This window comes from Vigna radiata, unplaced genomic scaffold (assembly GCF_000741045.1).
Source record: "Vigna radiata var. radiata cultivar VC1973A unplaced genomic scaffold, Vradiata_ver6 scaffold_228, whole genome shotgun sequence".
Taxonomy (NCBI): domain Eukaryota; kingdom Viridiplantae; phylum Streptophyta; class Magnoliopsida; order Fabales; family Fabaceae; genus Vigna; species Vigna radiata.
In genome coordinates this window covers 176,765-197,875 of record NW_014543255.1, presented here as the reverse complement: position 1 = coordinate 197,875, position 21,111 = coordinate 176,765, and the positions used below count along the sequence as shown (strand labels likewise).

The window sequence follows — 21,111 nt, the reverse complement described above, 5'->3', positions numbered from 1 at the left end:
TTTTAGTTGGTGTTTCATTTAAGCATTTAAGACTCCTATATAAGGAGATTTCATGCTTTTGCAAAATGAATTTTGAATGAATGTGAATTTCTTTGTAAATTTATGAGACAATATGTGAATTGTCTTGAGGTTCTAAAGCTCCCTTTCTTAGATTATCATACATTCTAAGGAGTTTAAGTATGATTCCTCTTCTACTATTAATATTTGGAGTAGCAATTTAATTAGGGTAATTCATCATTGTTTTTTTATTATTCTCTTCTCTACATTTCGATTTTCTTTTGTTACTTAAGTGTCTTTCCATTTATGTCCATATCTTAAATTTCTAAGTCATGCTTGCACTAGTTTTATGTTCAATTTTATGATTCATATCATAAACAAGAGTAAATTAATTTTTGTTATTATAATCTGTTAAAGAGTGTTGCTTCCTTTTTAGCCACTACTTTATGTACCTTAGATTTAATGAATTGTAAATAAGAAAATATTTTTTTTTTCGTACCATGATTGATTTTTTTATCACATTTTCTAATAAGAAATCGTGTCATCTTAATTAAAAGTTGATAACAATGTTAGAAAAAATTATAGAGAAATTAATAATGTTAGGTGGAAAGAGCTGTATTCCAATTGTAGAAAATAATGGCCTAGAATGAAGAGTGACTATTTTTTATTTCTTTTGTTTACATAAAAAAAGAAGTCAATGAAAAAAAATTGAAGAGATACAAAAGATTAAAAAGATATCAGTCCTTTGCAAGAAATGTACAACGACCACCATTTTCCTAGGTCACCTTTATTATTTATGTTATTATATATTTAATGAACAAGATTTACAATATAATTGAATTAATCACTTCATTTCATATATCTGTTTTAAAACAGCTAGTAGTTTTTCCTTTTAATTCAAAATCTGAAGAGTTTCAGCTTTTTACTAGTGTACTTGTTATATAATTTAATATAACTAATGCATTAATATAATTCAACGTACTATGATTTAGGAAGACGAGCTAAAGAAACATCACTTTCTTATTATTATTATTACTACTCACCAACTTGTACATTATTTTTTAATATGGTAATCATATGAACACGTATATATTATCTTCATACACTTTCTTACACACAAGGAATCCAAAGTTCGTGATTCTGTGTAGTTTCTTGAATATTTTGTTGCTATTATTGACGTTCCAAAAAAAATTACGTGCATGCAGTTGTTATTATAATTTTTACATCGTATGTGATAAATTTTAAGTTGATTCGATTCGCATAAAATAATTCATTATATATGTATGAATTACTTAATATTATAATATGAAGAAAAGTATATATAATACATCTATATATAGAATAAAAGTAAACTATTTTGGTATGCTTCGAAGATGTTATCTATTACACTTTTCCACCTTTTGAACGAAACTATATAATGCGAAGAAAAAAAAAATAATGCCACTAAATTAGTATTTAATCATATAATATTTTTAATTTTATTATTTTTGAAAAAATAAAGTCACAGCACCCTACACTTCCAAAGATTATCGAAAACATTTTCTTCCGAAAAACAAAATTGTCAATATTAAGTCATACTGTTATGTTTCATTATTTAAAAAGAAATGCCTTACTATTTCACAATACCACTTCTCTTTACTTTTATCATATTAGAAAATATTGTATAGTTTGGTAAAAAAATGTATAATATATATTTAAAATACCTGTATATTTATAATATATTAATACATTTTTTATATTAGGATGATTTATTAATACAAAAATTATTTTTTATATCGGTGGTGTAGAGTATATAAGTTTTATACTTGATCTAAAAACTACGATCTAACAAGTTAGATACTTTGTTTTACAACCAATATAATATATAAAGTAAAAAAAAGAAATCTTTATTTACTTTTTTCACACAATATTTTTCATAGAACACAACACAAAACACACACATAAAATAAAAAAAAATGTTTTTCAGAGAACAATAATATCATAAATTTTCAAACATTTATACAGCACAAATATTTTCTAAAGAATGAAATTCTTACACGTCTTCCTATCACTGGAACCCTAAACCTTAAGATTAAGGAAAGAAGAAACCAAAGATCTATCTTTCTACCATTGGTGATGATTACCAGAACAAAAAGAACCATCTTCCTACCATGGACGTCAGAGATAATGTGAACGAAGGTGCTAGTAATGACACAAACATCGACACAACAAGGAGTATATTTTTGCATATGTTTAAGTGTGACAATGTTTGAAATTAACGTGGATGGATTATAGAGTGTGATGGTAAATGATGTGATAATATATAACTATTAAATATTTATTAACAATTAAGTAATAAATATATATCATCATGCAAAATTAAATTAAGTAATAAATATCATCATATATATCTAACTTCTTTAGAGAGTAGAAAACAATTAAGGAAATTAAGACCTAATAAATATCATCACGGCTTGTCAAGTTTGACAATAAAAGAGAAGCTCGACAAACTTTTTTTTAGCTTGGCAAGCTAAGTTTCAGCGTGACAAACTTGTTTTCAATGGTCATTTCATCAAATACATAATAACTCTCTTGCAAACATAATCAATTCCATGATTCCCATGTGAAAGAATAGTTGATTTCGTTGTATGTTATGAGACCACGGAATCGATTCTAGTATCATGATCATTTCATCAAATACACATAATTGATTCTATATTCTATCATACCAATGAACGAACACAATTGATTTTGTCATACCCTATGAACGAACATAATTGATTCCATTTGCATTTATAACACTATGGAATCAATTACATGTTATTTCATGATTAGAACCACATGTACCATAATCAATTCCATCATCGTCCTTAACACATAATCAATTTAGCCAAACACAAAATCAATAAGGAAGAATTGTTTTTGCCAACACCCACAATATTTACATCAACTTATAAATAAGGAAGAATGGATTCTGGAAAGTTTTCTCAGTTCAAAAACCTTGCGTTTGAATTGAGAACATCATGTCTTCTCTTTTATGAACGTGAGTCTAAGTATCATGTTAAGTAAAAATGAGAAAGTGTGTATTTTTTAATAAACTCCTCCTTAATAAATTTAACACTATTTTCATAGCTTTGCATATTTCACGGAAGTACTGAAACTAAATTTGAAGTAAAAGATAAGGTTATTTTGCTCTAAAATATGTGCAATGTATCATAAGAAATCTCAATAATGCGCTTTCCTACAAATTCGCCCTTACAAATAACTGGAAAAAATATGCAACAATTAATCACAAATCTATTCTTTACGGAAACAATGGACTTGCAAAGACAACCTAATAACAATTAATAGGAAACCATTAAGATATTTGGATAAATGATTTTTCATAATAACATTAGAAACTGGAATATAAAATAATTTCCAACTAAATAGTTAGACCTTTAATAATATTTACAAGCTTGCCCACATTCTCTAAATACTGCTCAGTAAATTACCTCAGCAATATAATCAACCTAAGTTCACTCAGTTTTCACTAAGATTTTGAATGGTTATGAACTTATTTATATCATCTTTAAGTTCATTCAAAATGATATTATTATAAACATTATGATAAAAAGTTTAACAAAGAATAAAGTCTTTTCAATATGTAACTAGAATTTAATTGACACTTTTACTGGTTTGAGTGTATAAAATATGTGTGAAAAGAACATTCAACAGTAGAGATAATTTCTTAAACAGTAAATTTTCTAGTTTCTTACTGTAGGCCAAAATAGCTTGAATGCCCAGAAAGATATGTGTGATGGAGACAATAATTTATTAAGAATTTGGGCAACTTTTCTTTAAAACTTTTTCACTAAAAATGAGAGAGGGTTTAAGAAAACCAGTGGCTAAGAAAGTAGCATGACTCAATAACTGAGCAATAGAAAAAAAAAGACATAAATCAGATGTATGTGCAGTGCAGGTAAGCTCCAGAGGTATATAATAAGATGCCTATGTTCATTGCAAGAAACACCACCTGGCACAGCCCCATTATTCTAATGCTTTTTGCTTAGACACAAAGAAGCATCTTTAGTGTGGTGGGGTGGTGCTACTTCTGCAGCTGCTGCAGATTTTCTGATCTCTAGGCATTCAGTTTTATGTTATTTTATTCTCTTCTGGCTTGTGTGAACTGCTCCTTTTAGCTTTGTTTTGGAAAGAGAAGTGCTATTGTGAGTTTGAGTTCAAAGCAAGAAATCCACAGCATACACATTCTCACAAGGTTGAGTGAAGAGTGCAAAACCCAATGACTCAAACCCAAGGAGAAGAAAAGTTTGGAATTTGAGGCAAATGTTTCATTGTTTCAATGCTCAGCTCGAGGCAATCCTTGTACATCTCTTCCTCTTCTTCTCCTTCTTCTTCTTCATTGTTTTGTATCATTCTCCTCCAACTTACTTTTCTCTATGGCATTGCCTTCTCTGCAAATCACGAAGCCTCAACTCTCTTCTCTTGGCTCCATGCTTCTGCATCACCACCTCCTCCTTCTTTCTCCAACTGGAACATTCTTCATTCCAATCCATGCAACTGGACATTCATAACATGCTCCTCACTAGGCTTTGTCACTGAAATCAACATACAATCCATCCCTCTAGAGCTTCCTATACCTTCCAACCTCTCTTCATTTCACTCTCTTCAAAAGCTTGTCTTATCTGATTCCAATCTAACTGGAACCATCCCTTCAGACATTGGTGATTGCTCTTCCCTCACTGTTATTGACCTCAGCTCCAACAATCTTGTTGGTTCAATTCCTGCAAGCATTGGAAAGCTCCAGAAACTTCAGAACTTGTCTTTGAACTCTAACCAGCTTACTGGAAGGATCCCTGTGGAGTTAAGCAACTGCATTGTTTTAAAAAATCTACTCCTTTTTGACAATCAGATAAGTGGGACTATCCCACCTGAGCTGGGGAAGTTGTCACAACTTGAGTCCCTAAGAGCAGGAGGGAACAAAGACATAGTTGGGAAGATTCCTGAAGAGTTAGGAGAATGCAGCAATTTGACAGTTTTGGGGCTGGCTGATACCAGAATATCTGGTTCTTTGCCTGCTTCTTTGGGTAAGCTCACAAAGCTTCAGACTTTGTCCATCTATACCACCATGCTGTCCGGTGAAATTCCACCGGAGTTAGGTAACTGTTCCGAGCTTGTTAATTTGTTCTTGTATGAAAATAGCTTATCAGGGTCTATTCCGTCTGAGCTTGGCAAGCTCAAGAAGCTGGAACAGTTGTTTTTCTGGCAGAATGGTCTTTTGGGGGCTATCCCAGAAGAGATTGGTAACTGTACAAGCTTGAGAAAATTTGATTTCTCCTTAAATTCTCTATCTGGGACCATTCCTGTATCTTTGGGGGGTCTCTTGAATCTAGAGGAGTTTATGATTAGTGATAACAATGTGTCTGGTTCAATACCTTCCAGTCTTTCAAATGCTAAAAATCTTCAACAGTTGCAAGTTGACACAAACCAGCTCTCAGGCTTAATTCCTCCAGAGCTTGGTCAGCTGTCAAACCTCATGGTGTTCTTAGCTTGGCAGAACCAGCTTGAGGGAAGCATTCCCTCCACTTTGGGGAACTGCAGTAATCTCCAAGCACTGGACTTGTCACGCAATGCACTCACTGGTAGTATTCCCGTTGGCCTATTCCAGCTCCAAAACCTCACAAAACTGCTTCTGATTTCCAATGACATATCAGGTTTCGTACCAAATGAAATAGGCAGTTGCAGCTCCCTTATAAGGTTGAGGCTTGGAAACAACAGGATTACTGGTAGCATTCCCAAGACAATAGGCAACCTGAAGAGCTTGAACTTTTTAGACCTCTCTGGGAACCGCCTCTCCGGTCCAGTGCCTGATGAGATTGGAAGCTGCTCTGAACTGCAAATGATAGACTTAAGCAGCAACAACTTAGAAGGTCCTCTGCCTAATTATTTATCTTCACTATCAGCAGTTCAGGTTTTGGATGCATCTTCCAACAGGTTTTCAGGTCCTTTACCAGCAAGTTTGGGCCGTCTTGTTTCTCTGAGTAAACTAATCCTAAGCAATAACTTGTTTTCTGGACCTATTCCTGCATCATTGAGCCTATGTTCAAATCTCCAGCTGCTTGATCTTAGCAGCAACAACCTCAGTGGAAACATACCAGCTGAGCTTGGCCGGATTGAGACTCTAGAAATTGCTCTTAATCTTAGTTGCAATTCACTCCGTGGAATAATCCCAGCTCAGATATCTTCTCTTAACAAGCTTTCCATATTGGACCTCTCACACAACCAGTTGGAAGGAGATCTGAAACCTCTTGCTGAGTTAGACAACCTTGTCTCACTCAATGTTTCTTACAACAAATTTTCTGGCTGTCTTCCAGATAACAAGCTTTTCAGGCAGTTGACATCAAAAGACTTCACTGAAAATCAAGGGCTCGCATGCTTTGTGAAGGATTCCAGCAAGACTGATATGTCACTGAACGGAAATGAAGTAAGGAAATCCCAAAGGCTTAAGCTAGCCATTGGATTGCTGATAGCCTTGACAGTGATAATGATCGTTATGGGGATAACTGCTGTCATCAAAGCAAGGAGAGTTATTAGAGATGATGATTCAGAACTGGGAGACTCATGGCCATGGCAGTTCATACCATTTCAGAAGCTAAACTTTTCAGTGGAACAAATACTGAGATGCTTAGTTGATAGAAATATTATTGGAAAGGGATGTTCTGGTGTTGTATATAGAGCTGAAATGGACAATGGTGAAGTGATTGCTGTGAAGAAATTGTGGCCAACAACTATTGACGCAGAAGAAGCATTTAAGGAAGAAAAAAGTGGAGTTCGTGATTCATTCTCAGCTGAGGTCAAGACCCTTGGCTCAATCCGTCATAAGAACATTGTCAGATTCTTGGGGTGCTGCTGGAACAGACAAACAAGATTGCTTATTTTCGATTACATGCCGAATGGAAGTTTGAGTAGTCTACTTCATGAGAGAAGTGGAAACTCTCTGGAATGGGAACTTAGGTACAGAATCTTGTTAGGTGCTGCAGAAGGCCTTGCATATCTACATCATGACTGTGTCCCTCCTATAGTCCACAGAGATATTAAAGCCAATAATATCCTCATTGGCCTTGAATTTGAACCTTACATTGCTGACTTTGGCTTGGCTAAACTTGTTGATGATGGTGATTTTGGTCGTTCTTCCAATACAGTTGCTGGTTCCTACGGATATATTGCTCCAGGTTAGTGAACCTTCCACACCTACTTGATTACATTCTTACTTAGTGTGAAGAAACTGCAGGCAATAGTTTGTTTTAGGAAGCCTTACACAGTTGCTTGGACTTAATGAAATCACTGGCTTCATTTTCTATCATATTTTACATCTTTTGACAGATTTTAGACAATTTGTTTACCTTACTGAGTCTGACTTTGAAACTGTTTCAGAATATGGCTATATGATGAAGATCACAGAGAAGAGTGATGTTTACAGCTATGGAGTAGTTTTGTTAGAAGTGTTGACAGGTAAGCAACCAATTGATCCAACCATACCAGATGGTGTACATGTTGTTGATTGGGTGAGACAGAAAAAGGGTCTTGAAGTGCTTGATCCTAGCTTACTCTCTAGACCAGAATCAGAGATAGAGGAAATGATGCAGGCATTGGGAATAGCATTATTGTGTGTGAACTCATCTCCTGATGAAAGGCCAACAATGAGAGATATCGCGGCTATGCTGAAGGAGATAAAGCATGAAAGGGAGGAGTATGCAAAATTTGATGTGCTTCTAAAAGGGTCTCCTGCAAATGGTACATCTGGGAATAAAAACTCTGCTGGAGTTCTGCCAGCAGCTTCTTCATCAGTACCAATCATGCAAACTTTGAAAACAAAAAGCAATAACTCAAGCTTCTCTGTGTCTTCTCTGCTGCATTTATCTTCAAGTGTCAAGATGGGTTCCAAATGATGAATCTAAGGAAAGCATAAGCATTCTGTTCTAATCACTTTCTTTGTCAATGATCCTTGTGTTCTTGTTCTTTATATGCTTGTAAATTATGTTATAGCTGAATTAAAATCAACAAATAGATCCAGAAACTGCATGTGTGGCTTCTGGAGTATCATTGAAGTGTATCCAAATCAAAATAGCTTGTACTTACTGATATCTATTTTCAAATTCAGATCATGTCAGCACAACAATAAAATCCAGCCAGTGTTAGAGCTGATGAATTTCATGTTTCCAAGTTCCAACCTTGTCTTGCTGCTGTGGTGATCTTGGTCCCTTTTCTTTTCTTTTCAGACTTCGTTCGATTTTCTGGCTTTTCCTTCATGCTCCTCCAGAATTTCTAAGTGCACCCCCATAATTTTTAAAAGCATCAAATATGTTATTTATCCACAACCTATTAACTAAAATTATATTTTATATCTACTTCAATGTATATACCAATTTTATTCCTATACTTTATAAAAAAAATATAAAATGTCATGGTTAGAGTTTCTTTCTCTTTACTACAACTCTTTTAATTCTATCTTACTCCTTAGTACAACTCAGTATAATTCTTTTATAAAATGTATAGATGAAAATCGTATATGTTTTGAATTAGAAACAAAATACAATTTTAGTAAATAGTATAAAAAGGAAAAACATATAATCAACTTAAATTCATTACTTTCAACATATTACTAGTCTATATAATCTTCAACACTAATAGAAATATTGGAAACCGCCAACATTGATGAGTAGTTAATAGAACATAATGTTAGATAAAATGGACCGTGGCACAAGCTACCCGAGGGATGACTTAAAAAAAAAAAGAAAAAAAGAAACTTATAATGAAAAACTAAAAAGCGACTAATGGGTGGCAGAAAGAAAAAACTACCACAAAATTGATCTTATACCCGTTTCATATTATTTGTGATTTCCTACATTAAGACAAAAAAAAAAAATCATCATTAATTCTATGTCATGAAAACTTCCACATAACAAATATACGATATAATATTTTTCTAAATATTTCGTTTAAATTTATGTCGAACCTAGATCTAATAGACAAAATTATGTCGATTAGTTTTAAGTCTGGCATAATTTTTTAAATCATATGTACTAAAATTGAGTTTGACATAAATTTGGCATTATGTGATAAAAAGTTTAACCTCCTAAAACAAAAGCGGTACATAATTTTACAAATACCACAACATCATTATGGGAGATCCACATTGAATATACAAGATAGTTTTTATTTAGGAGATGTTCAATTCCTTTAATGTTGGTGTAGATTTTGAAGATGGAATTTTTTTTTTTGTAATTTTTCAAATGGAATTATTATCTGTTATATGCTACGGATTACTAAAAGTCATTTGTTGGGACCATGAGAGTCAGGGTTAAGTCATTTGTGATATCGTATCTCTTTTCAATTTGTTAAAGAGCTTTTGACTTTGTTTTCTTAAGGAATGATGAAAATGTTCAACATGTGATTCATTAATATTCATTAACGATCTCAATGGAGACAATGTCTTTTTATTGAATTTTATGAAGGTTAAAAAGTCTAACTATGTTTATAGTTGATCATCCACTTATGATGGTGGAGTTTCTGACGTTATTTTTAGAATATTTTGTAAGTGAACTAATATAATACTTTTAGAATGTTTTGTAAGTAAACTAATATAATGTTATTTTCTTTATATATTTGTGTTTTATGACAAACTTTTTTAAGAGAATAATTTGAATGTTATAAACATTTTATGTTAATTATTTATTTAAAAATGTTATAAGCTTGAATTATTTTATAACAAAATCTCATGCCATAATATTAAAAAAATTTCTTACCATTCTTTTTTCATAATAATAAAACACTACTTATTTCTTACACTAGTGCAGAAAAGGCCTTTAACGTCACCTTTTAGACGTCTGATCCTCGAATATCCAACGTAAAAAATTATCTGTGACATTTTTCGTAAATAAAACAACTATTTAGACGTCGGCTACTGGGCCCGACTTCTAAAGCCATTTAGAAGTCTATTGTGGGAAGAACCGACGTCTATAGACGTCTGTTATGGTGGGAACCGACTTCTAAATACTCAGCCCAGAAATCTAAAAAGTCATTTTTTGACTCCATTTAGACATCTGATCCCACCACTCCGACTTCTAAAGTCATTTAGACGTCTGTTGTGGGGGGAACTAACGTCTATAGACATCTTTTATGGCGAGAATCGACTTCTAAATACTCAGCCCAGAAATTTAAAAAGTCACTTTTTGACTCCATTTAGACATCTGATCTTGCCACTCCGACATCTAAAGTCATTTAGACGTCTGTTGTGGGGGGAATCGATGTCTATAGACGTCTGTTATGGCAGGAACCGACTTCTATAGACGTCTGTTACGGGGGAATCGACTTCTAAATATCTGCATTAAAACACTGCAAACGCGAGGCAGCAGTAACACACACTCATTGTTCATCATCTTCCTTGCGTTTTCTCTCCATGGGCTACGTTTTTCAGGTTCGTTTTCTCACTTTTGCACCGTTTAAAATTAATTTTGCTCCAATTACATTACTCTTTGATTAATTATCTTTCATTTGAACCGGTTAAAATGTGTTTTCGTTGGGTTTGGTGCAGTTTTGCTCGTGTCCTTGGGCGGCGTTCTTGGGCAGCGATTTCTTGCGTTTTGCACCCCTCCAATTCCCTCCTTTACATTTTTATAACCATCCAATACAACAAAAAAAAATGTACAATCCATTCTCTTCAACTAAAATATAAAGTTGTAAACTCGAATCACTATGAGCTAGGAGCAACTCGAGAGGCCTCAAGTGGAGAAAAATCCAAATAAATACGACGACGTTTTAGTTGTCTGACCTATAGAGTCCAACTTCTATATAGACGTCTGACCTATATAGTCCGATGTCTATATAACGTTTGACCTATAGAGTTCGACGTCCTATTAACGTCACCCATAAAGACGCCGGATTCGGATCTGATGTTAAAAGTCCAAAATATCATACATCTAAAGCACTTTCTGCACTAGTGTTGACATTTAATTTATAATTTCATAATTTTTACTTACATTTCATAATTTTTTATTTTTTGTTTTTGTATAATTTCTATATTTTTACTCGTTATTCAAATTTTATTAAATATACTTATACATTTCTTTTTTATTGCTTTCATATTTGAGTTATATTAAATATACTTATACATTTATTTTTTTTATTTCTTTCCTATTTGAATTATACGAAATATACGTACACATTTATTTATTTTTATTTCTTTAATATTTGAATTTTTATTTGTTTAATGTATATATACAGTTTTTACTTCTTAATTGTTATTCTACCTCCTATGATTTAATAAATAAAAATAATTAATTATTAAAAAAAGTATATTTTAAAAAAATTCAAATTTAAATAAATATTTTCACATAATTTTTTTTTCTTTTTTATTTTAACAAAATTCATAAAAAAATAAAAAACTATTGCAATATCCAGTTTCCCAAAAATCAAATTTTTCAGTAAAATATTGTTTTGAGCTAAAAACTCACAAATTTGCTTTTGGTACCATTCTAAAACCCTTTTATATTCTGTGTATATAAATTCATGTCCATCTCTTATTTTATTTGATATGAGACTTTGTTTATACTTTAAGAAATATTTCGACCAGAAAAAATCAAATTAAAAGTCATGACCTTCCGAAAATCCAATTCTGACCTAAAGTAAATCTGTGTTATGTAGGTAGATATAAGTAAGCTACGAAAATAAAAAATATAAATGAAAAATCTTTCTTTTTGAAACACAATTAAACACGCACCGATGGATACCAGGGTTTTGATTCGATCAATGTTGCAGACTTCAATCAAACCGCTAGATTGAATAATGTTAAATTAGAGTCATAATATCATACAAACTTTTATATCTATTTGACATATAGGATAAAATGGTTTAAAAAATGTAAAGTTTTATAGTTTTTAAAAGGTTTAATAGGTTCAGAGGTTCTTATATTTGGAGGTTTGTTTCAATTGGATCCTCCAATTTTTGAAGTGATCAATTAGGTCCTTAATTTTGTCAATTTGAATCAATAAAAGCCTTTCTGTTAAATGCAGTTAACGCCGTGAAGTTTTTGAACATGTGGTACGCTGACGCTTCCACGTGGCATCGTTTCAAGTGCATAGGTGGATTATAAAAGGGTGAAATCCCTAAATTAAAAGGGTGTATTTGAAGGTGAAATCCCTAAATTAAAAGGGATTTCACCCTTTTATGCACTTGAAACGGTGCCACCTGGAAGCGTCAGCATGCCACATGTTCAAAAACTTCACGGCGTTAACTGCATTTAATGGAAAAACTTTTATTGATTCAAATTAACAAAATTAGGGACCTAATTGATCACTTTCAAAATTGGAGGACCCAATTGAAACAAACCTCCAAATATAAGGACCTTTGAACCTATTAAACCTTTTTAAAAAAATAAGTGAGTAAAAAGTAAATAAAAATAATGTCAAATTAATATAAAAAATCAATGTATGTGAAAAAATCATTTCTCTTTAAATTAATCTACAACTTATTCGATTTAGGAAAGTAAACGCGCGGTGGCAAAAGATAAGGATTTATTTTCCAGGAATAAAAATGAATCCATATCTTGACCGAGGAAGCAAATAAGATGTCATGAATATGACTGATGATTATTATAAGCACAATTATATGAAAAAACGCAAAACTTGTAGACAGATCATTCACATAATAAATATGACCTTCTTAGAAGAGGCTGAAAAAATGAAATGCGATTCACGTCAGGGATGGATCTATATTTTTATATTTATTCCATTAAAAAAAATAGAATTGGCGTTTACTTTTGCAATGGTGGATCTATATTTCTTCTATGTTTGCTTTCCACTTTCACAGGGTTTCACTAATGCCTTCGAACGCCATCGTCCAATACAGCTCTTCTTCATCTCATGCAATTAACACATACGACGTATTTTTGAGCTTCCGTGGTGAAGACACGCGGAACAACTTTACTGGTTTTCTCTTTCAAGCTCTCCGTACAAAAGGCATTCATGCCTTCAAAGATGATCAAGATCTCCAAAAAGGTGAATCCATTGCACCCGAGCTGCTGCAAGCCATTCAAGCATCTCGACTTTTCATTATTGTCTTCTCAAACAACTATGCTTCCTCCATTTGGTGCTTGCGTGAACTCGCACAGATCCGTAACTGCGTTCAAACTTCGCCAAGACGTGTTATACCTATATTTTATGATGTTGATCCTTCGGTGGTTCGCAAACAGAGTGGATGTTATGAAAAAACATTTGCAGAACACGAAAACAGATTCAGAGAAAATAAAGCCAAGATGGAGGAAGCTAAGAGATGGAGAGAAGCTCTCACAGAAGTGGCCAATCTCTCTGGTTGGGATATCCGAAATAAGTGAGTAATCCTCTCTCGTTTCAAGATCGATCACACACACACACACATATATATATATATATATATATATATATATATATATATATAATTATGCAGTTAGTTATATACCTATGAATTTATTTAATACTTTCTAGTTCCTGCTGTTTTCTGAAATTCACTCTCCCTTTCTAAACTAGAGTTGAGAGATGTTAAGAATTTAGGAAAAGTTTAACAGAGTGGTTGATGTGTTGTTATTGGTATGACTTTTATATATATATATATATATATAAGCATGCCATTACAAAATCTGTTAATATTAAATTATTTACTGTGTTCTGCATCTTGACAGTTATTTTGCTTTAGAGTAATCACGATACATTTTCTTACCTTTCTAGGACTTTCCTAGTAGTCATGATTACACACAGGTTTGGGAGGAAACATGCAAACTAAGTCCAAAATGTATACTTGTTTGATGAAAATAGTTTGAAAGTTAAAAAAGTTTTACGTTTACTTTGTCCTGTAAATACATATACTCTATTTTGTTGTGTTGTGTGACGTTTTGCATTCATTTCATTTAAATTTTCAGGCCACAATATGTGCAGATAGAAGAAATTTTCAAAACATAACAAATATTTTGGGTCCCAAAATTTCTAGTATTCCAAAGGATGAACTAGTTGGAATAGAGTCTCGGGTTCAAGAATTAAAAGATCTTCTGTGTTATGGATCTCTTAATGATGTTCGAGTCGTTGGAGTTAGTGGGATGGGTGGCATAGGAAAGACAAGTCTTGCTTGGACTTTATATGAAAGAATTTGTCATCAATATGATTTTCATTGTTTTATTGATGATTTAAGCAAAATTTATCGAGATTCTAGTTCATTAGGTCTACAAAAACAGTTGATTTCACAGTCTCTAAACGAAAAAAGTCTGGAGATTTACAATGGTTTTGAAGGAACATGTTTGGTGTGGTCTAAGCTACACAATGCCAGGGCACTCATAGTTCTTGACAATGTTGATCAAGTTGAATAACTAAGGATGTTTCCAGGAAATAGAGACATTATGTTGCGTGAATGCTTAGGTGGAGGGAGCAAAATTATCATAATTTCTAGAGATGAACATATATTAAGAATGCATGGAGTGGATGATGTTTATCAAGTCCAGCCGTTGAGTTGGGAAAATGCTGCCCAACTATTCTGTAGAAATGCTTTCAAAGTTAATTATATTTTGAGCGATTATGAAAAGTTGGCTCGTGATGTACTATCACATGCTCAAGGACATCCTTTGGCAATTGAAGTAATTGGTTCATCTTTGTTTGGCCGAAGTGTATCTCAATGGAAAAGTGCATTGGCTAGGCTAAAAGAGAATAAAAGTAAAAGTATTATGGATGTTTTACGTATAAGTTTTGATGAGCTGGACGAAGGAGACAAAGAAACATTTTTGGATATTGCTTGCTTCTACAATGGGTATGAAGAAATATACGTGAAGGAAATTCTAAGTTTCCGAGGATTTCATCCTGAATTTGGCATGCAAGTTCTTATTGATAAATCACTCATAACCAATAACTATGGAAGGATATATATGCATAGCTTGCTAATGGATATGGGAAGGAGTATTGTTCGAGAAAAATCACCTAAGGAGCCCAGGAAGTGGAGCAGGTTGTGGGACTACCAAGATTTCCACAATGTTATGGCACACAATCAGGTTAAATTGATAGTTTGATTATAAAATCTTAGGATGCAACTTTTAGTATTTGTATATACTTGAAAAAAAAAATCTCAAAATTTGATCCTTTTGTGCAATGGTGTAGGAAATTGACAATCTTGAAGCCATAGTTGTAAAAAATGAAGAATGGATGTTTGGTAAAACAACAATGAGGGCAGATGGTCTGTCGAACATTGGACAGCTAAAGTTGCTTAAACTTGAGAACGTGAACTTTTCAGGAAGTCTCAATCATCTTTCTAATGAACTAGGATATCTTACTTGGAACAAGTATCCTTTTAAATGTTTGCCTCCAAGTTTTCGGCCCGACAAACTAATTGAGTTAAAACTGAGATGGAGCAGTATTCAACGACTTTGGGAAGGCACAAAGGTAGTATACATTAATTAATTTTCCATTTCTAATTTTTAAAAACAGTTTCTCTCTTTATATTTTCTTTTTCCTTTAACTAATTTCTGAAAAAGGAAATTAAAGAAAACCCAATTGTGCCATTACTAATTTTGTTTCCTTCTGCAAATTGTTGTAGCTACTGCACAATTTGAAACGTTTGGATCTGTCTTACTGCAAAGATTTAATTGAGATGCCAAATGTTGGAGAGGCCCTAAATCTTGAAAGGGTAGATCTTGAAGGATGCATACGGCTCCAAAAAATCAATCCATCGATAGGTCTTTTGAGAAGGCTTGCTATTTTGAATTTGAAAAACTGTAAAGAGCTAGTGAGCTTACCAAGGAACATATTTGGCCTAAACTCTCTTGAATATCTAAGTATCTCTGGGTGTTCAAAACTTTATAACAATGAGTTATTAGATGAACCAAGGAACACAGAGCATCTGAAGAAGCTTTATTTAGTTAAAGCTCCTATTCACTTCCAGTCAACACCCACTTTCTTAAAAGAAATGCTTTCTTGGCCTTCAGAATTGTTGTATTTGAGATCACAAAGAGACTCAGTTAGCAATTTGTTACCCTCCTCTCCCAGTCACTCTTGTTTGCGTGAACTCGATCTAAGCTTCTGCAACTTGGTTCAAATTCCTGATGCCATTGGAAAGCTACATTGCTTAGAGAAGCTAAATTTGAAGGAAAACAATTTTACTACACTTCCCAACCTCAAGGACCTTTTCAAACTGTATTATTTAAACTTACAACATTGCAAGCGATTGAAATACTTACCTGATCTCCCTTCACGAACCCAATTGCCCTCAAAAGTTTACATGCTACCATTCCCATATTCACCTTCTATCCTTGGACGTTTAGTAGAGGACGATGAAGACAAGGCAGGATTAATCATTTTCAATTGCCCAGAATTACTCGAGAGGGAACGATGCTCAAGCATGAGTATTTCATGGATGATACAACTTGTTAAGGTGTGCACACTCCTCCCTCCCTCTTCCCTTTCTTTTAATCTATTTAATCAATTTAAGTTTTTTAACACTATTAGTTTGTTTTTAACGGAGATGACTTGATTGACACAAATTTTTTCTATATGAAAACGAAATTGACATTTTTCTAAAAAAGGGACGAATTTGACACACTTCAACCAAACTGGAGACAAAAGAACCAATCAAACCATCTATTTATTATGAAAGAAAACAGATATTAACGCATAACTCTGTCGTTGTAAAAGGCGAATCATGAATACGGGAGTCTTACATCCACCACAATTGGTCCAGATGTTGAAAGTATTATTCCTGGAAGTGAAATAACCGAGTGGTTCAACAATCAGTTTGAGAGCCTGTACAATTTTATAGAAATTAATTCCTCTCCCGTCCATAATGACAATGATTGGATTGGTGGTGTGCTGTGTAATATTCTGTAGAGGCAATCAAATGGAAATTAGATATCAAAGACAACACTATCCCACTAAAAAACCTCCACTCGATTTGAGAAGAGATTCAACCATGGACAAGTCAGACCACATGTGGCTATTTTATTTCTCCCGGAAGCAGTTCATTGAACAATGTGTTTGGCTTACCCTGAGATTTAGCATACCGGAGATGAAAAAATTCGGTGATGCTGTGTATATAAAAAATTATGGGTATCGCTGGGTATATGAGCAAGATCTAATTCTGTGATAGGCGCCTCCATTTCTCTTTTCATAAGATACAACATTGTCATTGAAAATTCTTATTGTCTTGCCTTACAAGATACAGTCCAATTCAATCCTGATCATTTCTCTTAATTTCTCTTAGTATATATTAGAATTAGTATATGTCCAAAATTTTATATTTTTTAATTTCTAAATTTTAAAAGTAAAAATAGATAAAAGAAAATTTAATTCAAAAAGGTTAAATTTTATTATGTATTAAAAAATATTTTAGACTCACATTTAAATTGAAATGTATTAAATAATATAAATAATTCAAACCAAAATTATTTAATAAAATTATATTAGAAAGATTATATTTATTTAGAAAATTTAAAAATAGAATTATTAATTTTTTTGGGACAGAGCTTAATTTTAATTTTACTTTAAAAAAACCTTTATTAAGATATTAATTTGTTTGATTTTGATTATAGATAAAAAAAGGATAATTTTTATTATTATAAGGTATAATAGTTTCATGCCTAAGAAGATTTAATATTTATAATAATTAATTATAGGCTTAAATATGTTTTTAGTTCCTATACTTTGAGGCGATTTTGGTTCTCTTTCAAACTAAGGTACAATTTAGTTCTTCAACTTTTTAGAAAACTCTGGTTTTAGTCCTTTTTACCAAATTTTTTAACTTTATTTATTGTTTCAAACGCGTTTCTAAGTTAACATTGAAAAAAAAATGTGTCAAACAGTGTAAACAATCCAAATGCTATAATGAAACATGCTTGAAACAACAAATAAAGTTAAAAAAAAATTGGTAAAAAGGACTAAAACCAGAGTTTTCTAAAGTTGGAGGACTAAATTATACCTTAATTTGAAAGAGACTAAAACCAAAATCGCCCCAAAGTATAGGGATTAAAAACATATTTAATCCTTAATTATATTATTGTTGGTTTAAACTCTGATGTCCTTATATTTGTTGGAAAATATCATATGGATCTTCATATTTGTGTAGATGTCTCAATTAAGTTAATTAAGCTTTATCGATTAAGTTTTCACATACAGTGTAGTACATACTTAATCTACTTATTTAAAACTGTTATATTACATAAAAAAATTTAACTAAATTAACACGTGACACAAAATTAAATTGTTAGAAATTTTTTAGAATTAAATTTTTTTTTTTAAGTAAATAGGATTAGAGAAAAATAATTAGGGATTTAATCAATAAACACAGTTGACGAACACATGAGAGAAGACGAACACATGAACCTGACCCAGCCATCAGAACCTTGTAGCCACCGCGTAGCACCTCTACTGAAACCTGCAAAACAGAAAAATCAAACCAACCTAGTCCGTTCCACATTGCAACACCCAACACCAAGAAGCTAAGCGATGTCGTTTATGCGCGGAGATTTACTTTGTTGAACAATGAAGGTGGTGAAAGGTCTAGCAAAGGCAGATCCTGTATGGCTGAAAGCGATGGAGCAATTAGTCTCCTAATTCAGATTCATCTTTTCCATTTCAGAATCCCTCCTTTCCATTTCCTAATTTCCACATCTTTTCAATCTCTTTCTTTTTCTCTTCATTTTTCCAATTTAATTCTTGATTTTTTCGATTCAATTCATTTTTCCCTTTTATATTAAAGCTTTCAAATTTCTCTAATGTTTTATTTTTCCCTGTTACTAGGGTGCCACCTACAACATTTCCTGCAGTTGTTGGCAAAATTTCGAAATCCAAACACCATGACCCCATTAAGTATTCTCCTTTTTCCTTCTCTCGATTTCCTATGTTCGCCCTATTCTTGTTTCTGTGTTGTTGTTTCAGATGCATGATTCATGTTTGGATAGTTAACCATCATCCACGAATCGATAGTTGTCGCTCACCACCGTTAACTACCATCACAATCACCGTTGGCAGAAGGGTCCTTTCCAGCTGCGACGCGCCATAGCTTCCGGCCTTGAGCTATCCAACCTGATCATCCAATACTCTTTCCTCTGCTTGGGTCGTGTTTGGTGCAAATCAGTGGTTCATGAGTTGAAGAGAATACTCTCTAAAATTCTAATTCATCTTCTCATAGTTGTCGCAACCGAGATCGCGACGGGACGGCGAACCGAAAAACAAACGGGGTTTGGAAAATATTTTGGGAGTCGCCACCATAATTTATTATGGAAACACTATGCAAAAACCTAAAATAAAAGCATGGTCTACGAAAAACAGATTTTTAAGTTCGGGAATCGATTACGCGTAAGGAAGGTATTAACACCCTATTGCGTCTGCCTAGAGGCAGTACCTTTAATTAAATGTATAAAATTAACGTGGTTTTCCAAAATAAATAATTTTCCCCAAAAAAATAAAAATGAAATTAAACTAAAATAAAATTATTAGGAAACAAAAAATATTTTTTTGTTTTATGAACCCGACAAGGATTGACCTTGGTCCTACGTACATCCATTAATGAACAATCAGGGATCACGTAATTCTTTATCTAGAAAAAGGTTTGTGAGTTTGTTTAAAAAAACATGGATTGATTTATATTTTTGAAAATCCCGGAAATAAGGGATCACATAATTTTGATAAAAAGATTTAATTTAACAAAAATTAACCTTTTTTTGGTTTTAAATAGTTTTGTATTTTTTTTATATTTTAAGAAAAAAGAAGAAGAAGAAACTGTCCATAGTCCAACGCGTACTTAAATTNAAGAAAATTATGATTTTTAAGAAAACATTATCTGCGCGTAAAATAAAAAATCTTTGGAACAAAACTTCAAAGCATAATAAAAAGAGAAAAATAAGAGTGTAGAGGCGACATACCTTTTTAGCTTCTNGAACTTCCTTAGTGCTTTCTCAGGTGGTTGTTGTTGACAGAACCCTTAGGTGTGAGAACCTATATATTTTTCTCTATACTCTTTCTTTCAATTTCTATTATCTATAGGTCTTTTTCTCTATTTTTCCAGTCCCTTTTTCCTTCCACAGAGTGTGTATTTATAGGCACATATTGTAATATTATGACAATCTTGTCTTAATTGAGAATTAATTGACAATGGACAAAATAGGGAAAGAAATGGTCTTGATTGCAAGAAAAATAAATCAAATAATATTCAAGACATTGATTGTAATTATTGTCAGACAATATAATTCAAATTATTACCATATTAAACTAATATTTCAAAAACATTCTAAAGTGGCGTGTCCTGCATTAAGAAAGATTATTTTATTATTTTCCTTTTCCTTTTTTTCTTTGCCCAACATTCATTATTATTCTCTTATTCTTTAATTTTGATTATTTATTTCTCTGGACGAAATTGGATGTTGACAATAGTGACCAAATCAATAATTCCCTTTCTTTAACCCTATTTCATTAAAAATCTTATGAAGAAATTCTTAATCTCAACAGTTAAATAATATAACATAACACCTTATATAAAACTTAATAACAAATTAAATAACAATTCTGTTATAATCGGCTGCAACGGAATTGTTAGCGTGGAATAACAAACCAAGAGGGTTTTTAATTCAAACGTATGCCTTTTAATTTCTTCTCAATTTATCTTACTACGCAAATAATAAATATAAATAAAAGAGTAAGGTTGAGAGAAATTTGCACAGATAATTTTATACTGGTTCGGATCTTACCAATCNAAATAATATTCAAGACATTGATTGTAATTATTGTCAGACAATATAATTCAAATTATTACCATATTAAACTAATATTTCAAAAACATTCTAAAGTGATGTGTCCTACATTAAGAAAGATTATTTTATTATTTTCCTTTTCCTTTTTTTCTTTGCCCAACATTCATTATTATACTCTTATTCTTTAATTTTGATTATTTATTTCTCCGGACGAAATTGGGTGTTGACAACTGCCCCTCTTTATTTAGATTTTGCTAGATAACATGAACTTTGGAGTTTTTTGTGTTATCATAGTAAAAGCTAAATAAAGATAAAGACATTAATTTCGTTCGGGTCCAAAGAAATGGAAAAAGATTACCTCGAAGCGTACCTGGTAGAGAGTGTAG

The 21,111-nt window shown here is 32.4% G+C and overlaps 1 protein-coding gene and 1 pseudogene across 1 annotated transcript; both read left to right on the top strand.

The window, feature by feature from the left end:
• Positions 1–3,978: 3,978 nt before the first annotated feature.
• Positions 3,979–8,194, top strand: LOC106753393 (receptor-like protein kinase 2). Its single transcript, XM_014635195.2, has 2 exons — positions 3,979–7,208; positions 7,411–8,194. The coding sequence occupies exons 1-2, from the start codon at positions 4,319–4,321 to the stop codon at positions 7,923–7,925; spliced, it is 3,405 nt and encodes a 1,134-aa protein (XP_014490681.1). The 5' UTR covers positions 3,979–4,318; the 3' UTR covers positions 7,926–8,194.
• Positions 8,195–12,713: 4,519 nt separating this feature from the next.
• Positions 12,714–17,202, top strand: LOC106753399 (annotated as a pseudogene).
• The last annotated feature ends 3,909 nt before the right edge of the window (positions 17,203–21,111 follow it).